This window comes from Siniperca chuatsi, linkage group LG20 (genome assembly GCF_020085105.1).
Source record: "Siniperca chuatsi isolate FFG_IHB_CAS linkage group LG20, ASM2008510v1, whole genome shotgun sequence".
In the NCBI taxonomy this organism is placed as follows: Eukaryota; Metazoa; Chordata; class Actinopteri; order Centrarchiformes; family Sinipercidae; genus Siniperca; species Siniperca chuatsi.
The window spans coordinates 8,475,931-8,490,268 of record NC_058061.1 but is presented as its reverse complement, the minus strand read 5'-3'; the positions used below and the strand labels follow the sequence as shown (position 1 = coordinate 8,490,268).

General features: G+C 40.5%; 1 protein-coding gene across 1 annotated transcript in view; it reads left to right on the top strand.

Annotated features, from left to right (window-relative positions):
• Nucleotides 1-14,338, top strand: part of psme4b (proteasome activator subunit 4b) — a 37,057-nt gene that overhangs the window by 7,226 nt on the left and 15,493 nt on the right. The window contains exons 6-31 of the mRNA XM_044178698.1: nt 91-154; nt 830-904; nt 1,015-1,137; nt 1,231-1,323; nt 1,603-1,781; nt 3,163-3,249; nt 3,747-3,933; nt 4,303-4,392; nt 5,081-5,145; nt 5,362-5,512; nt 6,065-6,163; nt 6,646-6,715; nt 7,685-7,752; nt 8,413-8,616; nt 10,132-10,289; nt 10,607-10,702; nt 10,796-10,851; nt 10,986-11,042; nt 11,162-11,217; nt 11,331-11,429; nt 11,524-11,586; nt 11,727-11,822; nt 12,037-12,168; nt 13,585-13,794; nt 13,893-14,029; nt 14,239-14,292. Of these exons, the coding sequence (XP_044034633.1) occupies nt 91-154; nt 830-904; nt 1,015-1,137; nt 1,231-1,323; nt 1,603-1,781; nt 3,163-3,249; nt 3,747-3,933; nt 4,303-4,392; nt 5,081-5,145; nt 5,362-5,512; nt 6,065-6,163; nt 6,646-6,715; nt 7,685-7,752; nt 8,413-8,616; nt 10,132-10,289; nt 10,607-10,702; nt 10,796-10,851; nt 10,986-11,042; nt 11,162-11,217; nt 11,331-11,429; nt 11,524-11,586; nt 11,727-11,822; nt 12,037-12,168; nt 13,585-13,794; nt 13,893-14,029; nt 14,239-14,292 (2,769 nt within the window). The remainder of the gene's footprint in view (nt 1-90; nt 155-829; nt 905-1,014; nt 1,138-1,230; nt 1,324-1,602; nt 1,782-3,162; nt 3,250-3,746; nt 3,934-4,302; nt 4,393-5,080; nt 5,146-5,361; nt 5,513-6,064; nt 6,164-6,645; nt 6,716-7,684; nt 7,753-8,412; nt 8,617-10,131; nt 10,290-10,606; nt 10,703-10,795; nt 10,852-10,985; nt 11,043-11,161; nt 11,218-11,330; nt 11,430-11,523; nt 11,587-11,726; nt 11,823-12,036; nt 12,169-13,584; nt 13,795-13,892; nt 14,030-14,238; nt 14,293-14,338) is intronic.

Below are 14,338 nucleotides of genomic sequence, written 5' to 3'. Positions count from 1 at the left end.
GATTGAAAATAGATGAGGGGAACTCAGCTTCAGGTGTGTGTGTCAGTGTGTGTGCATGAATATAATAGTGTTTTTTGTGTGTGTTTTCAGGTTGTGGTTTTATGAGTTGATGAATCTTTGGACATCTGTGCAAAATCAGCCAAGCTGGGAAGGGGTGAGACACACACACACACACACACACACACAAACACATTCATGCACAAAATTTCAGGTATTTTTTGAGAATTTTTGAATTATACCTAGTTTTACAAACTGTTCACTGGCTTGAAAGTTAAAGTCTTAATGACACAGCGAAATGACCTGAAGTTGAAATGAATGAAAATTCCACCACTCCACATCAAATTTTCATATAAATCTGCAACACTGAGTTCATCCTTTGTGTACACAAATAAATACAGACCATCCATACCATAACAACCCACATAACCATATACCCAGTGCACTCGCATGTTACATTGCACACATACTATTTACAAAAAGTGACCAGTGCGTGAGGGAACATCAGCTATTCAGCATCCCGACTGCCTATGGAATGGATAGAGTCATTTGGATTGACACGCTTTTCTACAATTCCTGATGACAATGATTAAACTGTTGAAATGTTGTTGAAGTATTGGCAGTTTCCACTCTGCATGCAGATAAGATTTTCCATTTGTGCCTCCGCTCTGCTTTCAGCCAGCCTCCTGGCCCAAAGCGGCCTGGCTGTGCTCTCTTCTCGAACATCTCTTTTTTTTCAAAGTGGCTATATTTAATTCTTGGAATGACAGCCCTCACTTCTGGGAATGTTCTTTGTACTCGCAGTGATTGTTTGCCTGATGTTTTCTCACAGCACCTAGTGAACCTGTTTGCTCGCCTCGCCAACGATAACATCGGCTACGTGGACTGGACCCCTTATATTCCCACAGTGAGTCATTAGCAGAATTATGTGGATATACAAGTGTGTCTGTTAATGTATTTTATTGGGGACTGCTGGGTTATGTGAGTGAGGTGAAACTCTACACTGTATGTGTGCAGATCTTCACGAGGATCCTGCGCAGTCTGAACCTTCCAATTGGTGTCAGTCAGATGGTGGCACCACGGTATCTGACCAACTCCTATGACATCGGGCACTTGGTGTTGTGGCTCACAGCGCTTCTGGTACACACTTTGCAGACTCATAAAAATACATTAAAAAGCATATATATTTTTGTTGCAGCTGCTTAATTACCTAGCTGATTTGCATTCCTGCAGGGTGGACCAGGAAACCCTGCACAGAAGGAGCTGACCTGCCTCTTCAACAGTATTGCCTCCTTCTACCATCCCTCCAATCATGGTCGCTGGCAGGTAAGTCTCTCACTCACTCACACATGCACACACACACACACACAGTCTGAGCAAGTTGTGAACACATTTTCAGCTGCTTCCTGTCACACTCCTTTGATTTATAACCTGTCATTCAGGACTTGGCTGGCTCTCTTCGCACTAACAAAGCAATAATGAAATGCACAACTGCCGGAGAAAAGAACGATATCACAGATCTGTTTACTGCAGACTGTGTGAATGTGTCTCTGGATGATAACGCTAATGTTGAATGTCTGTGTGTGTATGTGTGTGTGCCTGCAGTCTCGACTGATGCGGCTACTTCAGCGTCTCCCGGCGAGCGTTGTGCGCCGCGTGCACCGCGAGCGTCACGCTGCCCCCAGCTGGATCACGCTGGTTCCTGAGTTTCAGAGGCTGACTGATGCAGACTTGCAGGAGTTCACAAACAGCCTCATCGGAGCCGCCTTGCTGGCCATGTTCAGGTACTGAACTTTGGTAGATAGCCATAATAAGAACTACAACTTTTCTGAATGTAATCTTGCACAGTTACACCTGTGTTTCAACATTAGAGATCTGGAGGAATTTACACACCCAGGAAATGTATTACTATAAGGATTATAACTCATGTACATGCATACATCCACACAAATATATACATATTCCTACATATATACTCATATGCTTAAATATATGATATGTAAATACAAATATCTGTACATATACACATGCATAAGATAAGATAAGTAGTAAACCAAACTTGACATAACATGATGACCATGTGTTTAATTTAACCACGGTATGGACAGTTGGATCACTACAAACACAACACAGTAACTCAGTATTATTCAGCGAGTGATTTATTTATAGAGCTTTTAAAGCAAGATGTACAAAGTGGTAAAAAGATAAAACTCATTAGGAGGCCATGAAAGCAAGAGCATAAAACATATTAAGCAACAAATGTTAATATAATATTGCTGAAAGTCTTAAATGAAAAAGTAAAATTACAATAATAGAATCAAACAAAAGAGTGATTAGAGATTAAGAGCAGCCATTCTGTAAAAATAGGTTGTAAGATGACATTTAAAGACAAAGACAGTGTGTAGGAAGGCCGATAGAAACTATTTCAATTCATGCAGAAATAGAAGCTATAGGTGTCATTGTGGGAGTAGGTGTAATCATTCTCTTGCACAGTCAGAGCCAATCAGTGGTCTTGTAATGACCAAAATGTCTCCAGACCTCCATCTTTTGAGCCAGAGCTTTGGTTCACAAATAGATTCTGACTACATGGTTGGTTTTCCACCGCCCAGTTATTAGTTTTATCTCAACAATATCACAGCTACCAAAACCCTCCAGGAAATGTGGTGATCAACAGCACTATCTTTGACTGAAAAGTGAACGTTTTGGAGACATCTAGGTCACATATAACCCTTATTTCAACAACATTTGAATGACTAGTTTAGAGTAGTTAGGAAGTGCTTCATATTTAATACAGATTTTGAAATGTGGTTAAAACAACGGTTAAATGTAACATAGACGTCTAAAACACCTTTACTTTTCAGCCAAATTTAGCCCACTTTTTAGCAGTTTTGACCTACAAGTCACCATATCAGTATTTACTGGGTATTGCTATGTAAACATGTCATTTGAATCAGTGCCAGTCAGTTATCTAACAAGTCCAAGCCCTGCTGTGGCTCACTAGTGAGTGCAGTCACTGGCCTCCAGACGGTGGCCGCAAGAAACAACAAGGCTAATCTGGACAAAGACAGGTCATCTGTGATTATCTGCCTGTGCGTGTGTGGGTTGTTGTTGACGCTATATTGTATATTGTTGTGTGTTCATCTGCCAACTTCTGTTGATGTGCAGTAAAACCGGCAGTACAGATGCAGCCTACTCTCTCCAGAACCTGGCTCTCCTCACACCAGAACTCGCTATACCACCTGTACTTGAGAAGTAAGTGTTTGTGTGAGATATCTGCCATGAACCCTGCCGAAAAAAATATCGATAGTGCAACATGAACAAACGTTAATATTAATGAATTTTTTTCCTATTATTATTCTATGTCTTACTTTGATTTGGGGGATAATCATGCTCTAAGTTTTGGAACTGCAGTTCCCATAATTTGGGGGAGTTTCTGAGTTATGACTCAGAGAAGGAGTACGAATTCTGAAGCAAATTGCAGAAATCTGGTGCTAAGGTACCACAAGGTTTTAAAGTACCTTAACTGCCTCCATAAGCTGTGTGTCACACAACTGCTGCAACTGCAGACAGAGTTGGTGAATGGGCCAAATCAGTGACCAAACTACAAGAACTACCTTCCTGTTGTTTTCAGAACACCAACATACACCTGTCCCTTTCACCTCATGCAGTACCTTTGCCTCATGTCTCTCCCTCTGCGCCCCCCTTCAACTCATTTTGTTATTTACCTCCCCATATCTTATGTATAACAGGACCTATGCAGCGATGGAGACCCTGACAGAGCCCCACACCCTCACCGCCACTCTCAGCTGCATGATTGGCATGGCTCGCAGCCTGGTTTCCCCTAACAACCATTACCCAGAGGGCCGTGCACACGTGCTCCCACTGCTCATGGGTTCTCTGCCAGGGGTGGACCCCAATGACTTCAGCAAGTGCATGGTGAGTAATGGATGTGTTGATTAGTAATGAAGAAGAATTGTCAGACAAGTAGACAATACAGCTCTTGCTGATTAAATTCCCTTCTAGCGTACTGTGGTCTATCCTATTAATAATTCCTGGAAGTGGAATGAGTATCTCAGTTTGAAGAACTCGCAATTACTGAGCCTCAGTCCTCAGTTTCTGCTTGGATTGTAAAATGGATTGGTTTTCTTTCTTGGTGTGTTCATTGTCTCCAGACTACATTAATCCATCACACCAGAATAAATTAATACATTTGAAAAAGTTATTCCACCAGCATCTGGTAGGTTATTTAACTTAGGCCTTAATCACGTAAGATGATGTAAATTGATCTATTGCCGCTCTGTCCAGATAACGTTCCAGTTCATCGCTACCTTCACCACTCTGGTGCCTTTAGTGGATTGTTCGTCTGCTCCTTCTCGACACAGTGATCTCACAGAGGTACACACACAACACACATTAACAATTTAGTCATGAAATATTAAAGATTAAATAAACATAATATCTACAACATATTAAGTAAATCTTTTGAAGTACTCTGCATTAATCAGACCTTTTTTCTTAAAGGAATAGTTTGACATTTTTGGAGAGGTAGGTCAAAAGATTAATACCACTCTCATGACTGTACAGTAAATATGCAGCTGGTTAGCTTAGCTTAGCACAAAGACTGGAAACAGGTGGAAACAGCTAGCCTGGCTCTGTCCAAAGCTAACACTGTAGCTTGTTTGTTTGTTTTATCCATACAAAAACTCTGTACGGATGTAAGTGTAAAAATGTGGGCAAAAAAAGTTGTAGTTTTTTGGGGGGGATTTACTGGAGTCTTTGTCACTATGAGGCTGCCAGTGCCAGGCTAGCTGTTTCCCTCTGCTTCCAATCTTAATGCTAAGCTAAGCTCACCGCCTCCTGGCTCCTGCTTGATATTTAGCATACAAACATGAGAATGGTATCGATCGTCTCACCTAGCTCTAGGCAAGAGAGCAAATGAGTGTATTTCCCAAAATGTTGAACTAGTCCTTTACATTTTTTACAACTATTTGGAATAAAACCAGCTCACATACAGAGTCATAAACTAAAATACACTAAGATTATACAAATACACTAAACAATAATTTCTATTTCTCCCTATCAGATTGAGAAAGATCTGTGTTTTGCTTCAGCTGAGTTTGAAGACTTCGTTCTCCAGTTTCTGGACAGGTAGAGACAAATTAAATTAAGTCAAACTGTCACTTTGTAAAACCTCGCTGTCAACATCTGAGTACGAATGTATGTCTTTCTGTTTGAAGTGCTCCGGTCTGCATCGCTGGCTCTGCTGGCTACGTAAAACAGCCTCTTTGGTTTTTTTCACCATAACACTGTTGACATTTGTGTAAATGTGTGCTTGTGTATGTGTGTCTATCTGTGCTCGTGCAGGTGTTTTGCTCTGATAGACAGCAGCACCCTGGAACAGACGAGAGACGAGATGGAGACGGATACCCAGACTCATCTGGAGAGCCTGGTGGAGCTGGGCCTGTCCTCTACTGTTAGCACCATTCTGACACAATGCTCCACAGAAATATACAAGGTAGTACACACACACACACACACACACACACACTCACAGGCACATCCTTGACTTAAAGGTAACGTCACTCTCCTTTAAGTTCATTAATTTGCTAATCCCAAACTTAACTTTAACCCTCACTGTACTCTGTGACCCTACTAAACACTTCTAATACAGATCGCTAACCTTTTAACGTAGCTGAGTTTTTCAGTGTTCTCCTAATAAATAATAACTAAAGATGTTTTTTTTACTTAGATAGGTGCTTATTTAGTCATGAATATTTAACATTTAGCAGCCACAGTTCCCATGATATAGCTGAGAATTCCCAATATAATTAATACAAATATCTTCTATCATTTCCACAGTATTAGCCTCATATAACACCTGATGTGTGGGATCAGCTGTTTCTGTGGAACTATTGAGTTTCCCAAAAAATATTTTGTACATAGGTGTACAACAGAAGTTAAAAAAGTCAAACTCTTGTGTTATATGTGGAAATTAAAATTTTAATACATACACGTTAAGTAGTACATATGCATCATCTGATCTTTCCAAACTTTGCCTTTGTGTTAGGTGGCGTTGCAGAAGGTGTATAATTTTGCCACCTCCAATATTTTTGAGACGTGTGTGTCAGGCAGGATGGTGGCTGACATGTGCAGAGCTGCTGCAAAGGTATGTGTGTGTGTGTGTGTGTGTGTGTGTGTGTGTGTGTTTATCAGATAGTGCTCTGCCTCACGTATTTTACAGTAATGTACTGTAGATTTGTGAATTTCACTCAGTAGATCTCAAATTCAAGAAACACAATACAGAAGAAAGATTTGTGGCCTTTCATGTTTCATATGTTGAAGGTTTTGATATAGTTGCAAGAAAATAACACCTTATAAAGTCATGTATGATACAAAATCATTTTTTCCCACTTACATGTCATACTGTGGTTACATCCTCATTTACTGTGTGTAATTTTCTTCCTTTTCAGTGTTTATGGTTATTTTACTTTGCTTCATTTTTGGTGAAATCAGTCCTTAATGGTGTCATTTTCATTTTCTGCATGCTTGTGTTTCTGCTTGGGTATCGAAATGTGTGTGTGTGTGTGTGTGTGTGTGTGTGTGCGTGTGTGTGTGTGTGTGTGTGTGTGTGTGTGTGTCTGTTTGCAGTGTCATCCCGCTGAGTCTCTGCGTCTGTTCGTTCCTCACTGCTGCAGCATCATTTTCCACATTACTGACAGTCAGTACCACACTGTGTGTGTGTAGAACAGTCTAGTGTGTGTGTGCAGAGTGCATACAACTGTAGTGTGTTTGCGAGAAGGCTGTACAAGACCTCTAGAATCTAATTAGCTTTGATTCACAAGTCTATTTTGTCTATAAACAAAACCTGCAGTTTTCACCGTAAAGAGAAAACTTGCTTCTTCATGTTTTTAACACATTAGATCACAGTGCAATTAAGAGATTTTATTAGACAGTGTGAAGTTTATTAAAAAAGGTGTTTTGTTTTTATTTTGTTTTAATCAGTGATAATTATCTGTTGATTAAGTCAACAAAGTAGACTTTTAGCAGTTGATTAATAGTGGTGGCTAAATGGAACAAAAATAAGTTTAGAATTTTAAGAACATTAACATTTGAGTTAGCAATTATGTGGTGACTTAGCCAGCAAGAAATATAATTTATGTAGCCATGTATTCTGTTATGTTTTCAAAAATGTATTTTAATGAAAACAGTCAAATTTTGTTGCATGTTTTTGCATGCAAACATGCTCACAGTTACAAACATGTTGATGTATGCAGGTATAATGTTTATCATGTTCACCATCTTAATTTAGCGTGTTAGTATGCTAACATTTTCTAATTAGCACTAAACAGCTGAGGCTGATGGGAATGTCATTTTGCAAGTATTTGGTCATAAACAAATTAGATTTTTGACATGATGGTGGCTCTAAATTAAAAATCATCATCAAAGGTATTACAATTCATCCTCTGGTGACCATGTATAACTGTACAAAATGTCACTGAAGTCCATCCAGTAAATGTTGAGATATTTCAGTCTGGACCAAAGCGGTTACTGACCGTCCATAGAGCCACCGCGCTAGCATGGCTAAAAACTGAAATGATCCCAAAATTAATCTAAATTAGCTCAGTCTGTCAGGGGAGTACAGTACATAATTCAGCTTCTTTATGTGTGTGTGTGTGTGTGTGTGTAGATGAGGAGCTGCAGAGTGAAGATGAGCTGGATAAGGAGCTGTTGTGGAATCTCCAGCTGCTCTCCGAGGTGAGACGAGTGTCTATCACGTCCCAAGGGCTTCAACACTCTAAAAAATGTTAATCCTACTCATTTATTTTATCTAGTTTGTGTCTTAAAGTGTTATTTAATCTCAAAATGATTGAAAAGTCTGCCGGGGTCGTTATATTTACTTGATTCCATTACAGATCAATTTGTTGTAAGAATATTTTGGAGTCAAGTGTCATTTCCTAACTGGTACTGAAGTGATTTGTCTATTTTACCTCAAATCAAGGTCTCATCATGTGTTTCTACAAAACTTCAGAATCATATGAAACACTTAAAATGCATGGAGGGATATTTTTCACAAAAAATATGAATAGAATTGTGACATTGTATGAGAAAAAAATGATGACCAAATGACATTTTTTGCAGTGTGCACCATGCACGGTCATAAATATCAAAGAGCTTTGTCGTTAACCAGAACATATTGATACCCTTTCTGTTTTGTTTTATTACTCCTGGGAGCTTAATGCGAGTGGGAGCGAGCCAGATGCAGTGATTTACTGGAGAACCTCAAGATTTAAGACACAACTCTCCACTGAATTGCCTGTGTCTGTGTGTGTACATGTACTTGTGTGTGTGTGTGTGTGTGTGTGTGTGTGTGTGTGTGTGTGTGTGTGTGTGTGTGTGTGTGTGTGTTGTTTTTAGGTTACCCGTGTGGATGGTGAACAGCTGTTAAAATACCAAGGGGACCTGGAGCGGATCCTGTGTGTGTGTGTGCGTCTGCGCTGTAAACGGGCTTACACACTCGCCTGCAATCTGGTGGAGCACACACTCCGGTCGCTGTCCCTCATCTATCCCACCGAGTACCGCAGCACCTCTGGAGGCTTTAATGCTGACCTCCCTATACGAGTAAACACACACACACACACACACAAACCTCTGCAATGCTATACGGCACAGAGGAAGATTAATTTAAAAGACAAAACAATGACCATCATTATTTAATCTTATTAACTAATACTAAAGTTAAATCCAGTTCCTCGACTAACTGCATAGTTTCAACTGTGGCTTATTTGCTAACCTCCGCAAGTGCAAATTGGCTGTTATCACAGCTATTACAGTATCTAGTCTGTGACAGGAAACAATGAGGCTGTCTTAGAAACACAAAATCCCATAAGTACAACCTTTAAAACTGCTCTGTCTTGCAGTTTAATTAAATGGGGTCTTACAGGTTCGGTAATTGCAATGCAAGGTCCATCTCCAGGAAGAGAATTAGAAAGCATTTAAAAAATCTGAAATTAAATGGCTACACTGCTGGACTATACTATCGTATACTGCTCTCTTTCTGTCACTGTCTCCCTTTATCTTTCAAGTTTGATTTCAAGTTGCATGCTTTGCATGACAAATAAACTTTAAATAAAAATAAATACCCTCAATAAATAAATAATGTAAATACATTTATGTTGCTTCTTGTTGGGAAGGGGGTTATTATGTTTTGTTTTGCCCTAACCAATCAGTACCGAGTATCTGTCCATTATTTTCCATTGCCATGGAAGCTGCGGTAGCTGTTGCTAGGAGCAGTTTTTCACAGAAACATTTAGATTTATGAGTTGTTATTTCTGTACGTGGACTTCAGCAAAGTGACTCAATAATGTCAGTTACACCGTTTGCTAACATTAGCCACCAAAAGCTACTGGTTATACCAGACCAAGTGAGGTGTGTATTGACCTTGTTTTCTTGCTCATAATTTGAACTTTTCATTTTTTATTGAACGTATGTGCTCAATTCTTCTTTGCTATTGCATAATCTCGCTTTAAGGCTGCTAAATGCAAGTTCAAAGGTGATTTCTCTCATGTCTGTTTCACTTTGTGGAAATTGAGCTGCTGCCCAGCAGTATTGCTATCATCACCCAAGAGAAAAATTTCTCTGTAATAGTTTTTTTAAAACCTTGATAATATTTTGTAATGTTTTGTACGTGAGTGCAGAGGTATGTTTCTGTTTTGATGTCGTGGTGGCGGTAATTGCACCTACGTTCCTCTGCTGCATTGCACAATTTCAAATACCAACCTCTTTTCATCTGCAGTTCATGGTAACTGATTATTTTGTTTAGATTTTATTTTCTTTGAATTTCTCTCATTCTGAGGTATTTTGCTAGTTGAATTCCTCTGCTAGTCTGTCATCTGATAGTAGATAAGTTTGTTGCATAATTATTTCTCTTCTGTCCATTGTTTAGTGTCCTTACCCTTGTGTCCTTACACATGTGTTTTAAATGCTTAAATACCAGTAGATTACACAGGACTGTGGTTTTGAGATGGACTGGTTGTTCTGGTTTGCTTGCCAGTTGTTCCAGTGGAACAACTGGCAGCAACTCTCTCTCTCTCTTTCGCTATACAACTTTCTGAGAAAACCTCTCTCTCTGTCCAGGACTGGGGCAGAGCTGGAGATGTGGCAGCCTTGGGTGTGTGTTGGCACGTGCCTGGTCAGGAGGAGGAGAACTTTGTTTTCCAGCTGTTGACCCGCCTCCTGCACCCTGAGCTGCAGCGAATCAAGGGCCACGTCTCTGGAGATCAGCCAATGAGCAGGTGTGCTGTCATTTTTTCCTTAGTTTTCCATTTTTAGACCTAATCACACACAACAAAACAAAGAAACCCGTAGCCTTTCATTATTGATAAAATGGGATTTTGTCTGCGTCAAAAGATGTAACCTGAAGTTCAACATCTGTTTTTAATATCTGTCTTAACGCTCTTGATGAAGCCTAATCAAGAGCACAGAGGGGGGAAATTGAATTTAGGTGCTCAAGAGTGTTGAAACACCTTTATAGACTTGCCAAGTGAATTTATAACAAACACAGACACACACACTGCTATAAAAGGACTGTAACGTGTGGTCTGATTCACAGGGAGGAGCTGTTGCAGAGTCTTGCGATTGTGCAACACTGCCTTCTTGGAGCTGGAAGCATGCTGCCCCCTCTGGATGGACCACACGTATCTGACCTGTGAGTCCTGCAGCTACACAAACACATATAAAAACCCAACATTTTTGTGCAGGCTTGTCACGTTTTGCCCCATACGTTTTGTTTTCTTCTCAGTGTGCCCTCCATGGTAAATCTGGGGGAGATCACGCTGCATATAGGTGTTGACTATGGTAAGAGAACACAAACAAGCAGCCACATAACACACATGCACAAGTAGTCGCTCCCTCAGTTTCAGAGGGCGATAAGGCTGCTCATCCTGCATTCTGTGTCCATACGGGACGTCTGTGTGTCTCCTCCCCTCCAGATGATTCACGGGAGAACTACAGAGAGTCCATCTGCCAAACCATGAAACTGCTGCTACGTGAGTGAAGATTTTAACTCCACAACACTCCGGCTCTAAACTCCTCACTTTGTTTGGAAAGTGATTATGCACAATTATCTATCTAATTATCAATCTATATCCACTTTTTCCAAATCCAGATCACATCTTGGAGTACTCAGAAGATGACACAAAGTCACTCTTCGTCATCATTAGGGTGTGCAGCCCTTGTGATTTTTCTGTTATTCATGTATGGAATGTTATTATTCTATCCTGCGGTAGGCCTGCGAAGGTCTCACAGCACCCTTTTGTCTTTCTGTCTCACTACAGATCATCAGTGACCTCATGTTTTTCCGAGGCACTCACAAGAAGGAGTTTGACTCACGCTGGAAAAGCTTCACTCTTGTCAAGAAGTCCATGGAAAACAGGGTGAGCTGAAAAAGCGCAACAAGGCTGCTGATTGTTGTCAGCCTCAATGAGTCGCTTGCAGGGTGATTTAAGTATGTCCTCTTTCCTTCTGCAGCTTCATGGGAAAAAGCAGCACATCAGAGCACTGCTCATTGACCGGGTTTTACTCCAGCACGAGGTTAGTTTAATAACACACACACTTTGTGCAGGGTCACAGCTGTAGCTGTAATCACATGCACATGAAATAAAATGTATTCTGATATTGCGAGAAGTTGGTGTTTTTTATAATATTTGAACATTGTATTTCTGTGTGAGTAGATGAGGAAGCTGGTGGTTGAGGGCAGTGAATATAAAGTGGTTCATCAGGAGCTGCTCTGTAATCTGCTGCTGCTTTCTACCAGCACTTACAGCCAGGTAAAACTGACACGACACACAAGAAAAATTAACAAGAAAAATCCAATCAGAACATCTGTTGGCTCACATTTACCTGATGTTATTAACATAAATATCTCTAATAGATAATAGAAATAGAAATTAATTGAGAATGTTTGCATGTGCATCTGTTTATGTGTGTATGTGTGTCTGTGTGTGTGTGTGTGTGTGTGTGTATGCATGCATGTCCTTGCAGGTACGTAGCAGGGCCCAGAATGTGCTGATGGCCGCACTGGGAACCTTTAGCTTCTCCTACAGAGACCTGATTCCCCGAATCCTACAACTGCTCTCACCACAACACACCACTGGCACACAGCAGCAGTTTAAGGTACCACACCACACATATACAGTCCACATGGTGACCAACACAGTTGTCGCTCTGGGCTTGCTCATAATGGTCACTGTCCGTGGTGCTGAAGCTTGAAGGTAGTCCAAAACTGTGTCTTCAGTATGTATTTGATGGCTACATTGGCCTCCCTGCACCTGTGGCCTTCAGAATTGATTTTCAAGTTTTACTGTTTGTTTTTAAGGCATGCAGGCCTTGCCCCACCCTACACTGTTACCCTTTTCTCTCTTTACACTTCTGATCTTAGCCTCTGCTGACCAGTTTTTGTTGACTATCCCCAGGGCTAGACTGGAGACAGAGGGTGCATTTACTGTCAGGGCACCAAAACTCTGGAAAATGTCTTCTATTGGAAATCAGGCGAGCAACATCATTGTCCTCTTTTAACACTCTTCTTCTTCTTGTCTGTGAAGCACTTTGTAAACTTGTTTTTGAAAAGTGCAATATAAATAAAGGTTATCATTGTTATTATACATGATATCATGCTATAGCTACCATATTGATGCAAAAATGCTAAAACTAAAGGTTACAGGTCCCAGGCAAAAAGTCAGCATCCTCACCAGTTGATGATCCTTGTAGAAGATATGGAAACAAAGGAGCAACATTGGTCCTGCATTTCAGGGTTGGCCCTAGTATTACAAGGGAAAACGTGTGCAAGATTACACTGATATTTCTTTCTAATGTTGCCCGTTCGGTTGCTTACTGTAGCAAAACTTAAATGTGCAAGCAAACGTGTAATTTGTTTGTTAGTGTTTGAATTTCAAACCTATGTTTCTACTTTTACGAGAGAAATGGTTTCAAGTATGAGGACTAACTGATGATTTTGTTAAATGTGTGTTTGGGTTGCTAAACTATGACTGGACGATCACTTTTCAGCTGAAGGTTTAGCAAATGGTCCAATCAGGGGCTTGATCCTGACTTGCAATTCACAAAGTGAAATATTTCGAAGTTTACCACCAGGAAGTTGCCCTTAAATGGTCAAGGTACAAATACCAGTGGGAAACTGGGACAAAATTCATTATAGCGTGTTTGTAGTGCATGTTATGATGTTCCCCTTCAACATATAATGGACAGTGTATAAGATTAATGGTGAACATTTCCGTGTAACTTTCATTTTTCTGCCCTACAATACACCCTACAATTAGATTAAATTGATGTGCATTCTACTAACAAGAACAATGGAGTTTATGCCTGTTATGCATTTTAATTGGTCTTGTTCAAGTGAAATATTTGACTGATGACAGCCTAAATGCCTCAATAAACAATTGGCAAGTATTTTACAGATTATTTGAGCTGCAAAGATACACAGGTTGTGTCCTTCAAATTCAGACAAAAGGCCACTGATGCATACTGTGAAGGATTCAGCACCAAATTCTGTCTGTGTGTGTTTCTGTTGCTTAGGGCGCTCTGTACTGTCTGCTGGGTGTACATAGTGGTGTTTGTCTAGCCAGTGTGAGGGACTGGGACTGTGTCGGGGAGGTGTGGCCTGCTCTGGTCCGCTGTGGCCTGTCGCTTTCCATGACCTTGGAGGAGCCCTCCATTGGTCGACTGCTTGACGACATCACTGACAGGATCCATCGGCAGCACGACACCATAGGGATCTATTTTACTGTGAGCAATATGTTCATTAACAATCAATAAGCTACCCTCATCTGATTTTTTTTTTTTTTGATTGCGTATTGCTCCCCTTTGTTCCCTTCCACTTCTAGGTATCTGAAAGATGTGTAGAGATAGCCAATCATATCGCACAGTCCGAAAATCCCATGCCTTGTTTAGAGGCACCGTCCATAGAGGAGCTGAAAGAGGGGCTTCAACGTCAGCGAATCAGAAACGTGGTTGCTGCAAGGTAGGAATATGAACTTGAGTTGGTATTATTTGTTCATTCATTTAGTTTTAATTCCCTCTTAGGTTTTCTCAAGGTTACAAAAGAGCTAGAGCACCAGCTTAGCATGCATTAGTAGTTTTACAATTAAATGGCTCCATTTATCATTACCATCAGTACATGTAGTAGTAGGAATAGTACTACTGGCTAACGCTTCTTTTTCTTTTGTACAGGAAATATGAGAAGCTGGTCAATGATCTCTTGGATTGCCTTGAAGACAGAGACCTGTAGGTTTTCTCTCCACCTGTTTAAATGTCATAGTGTGTATATGCA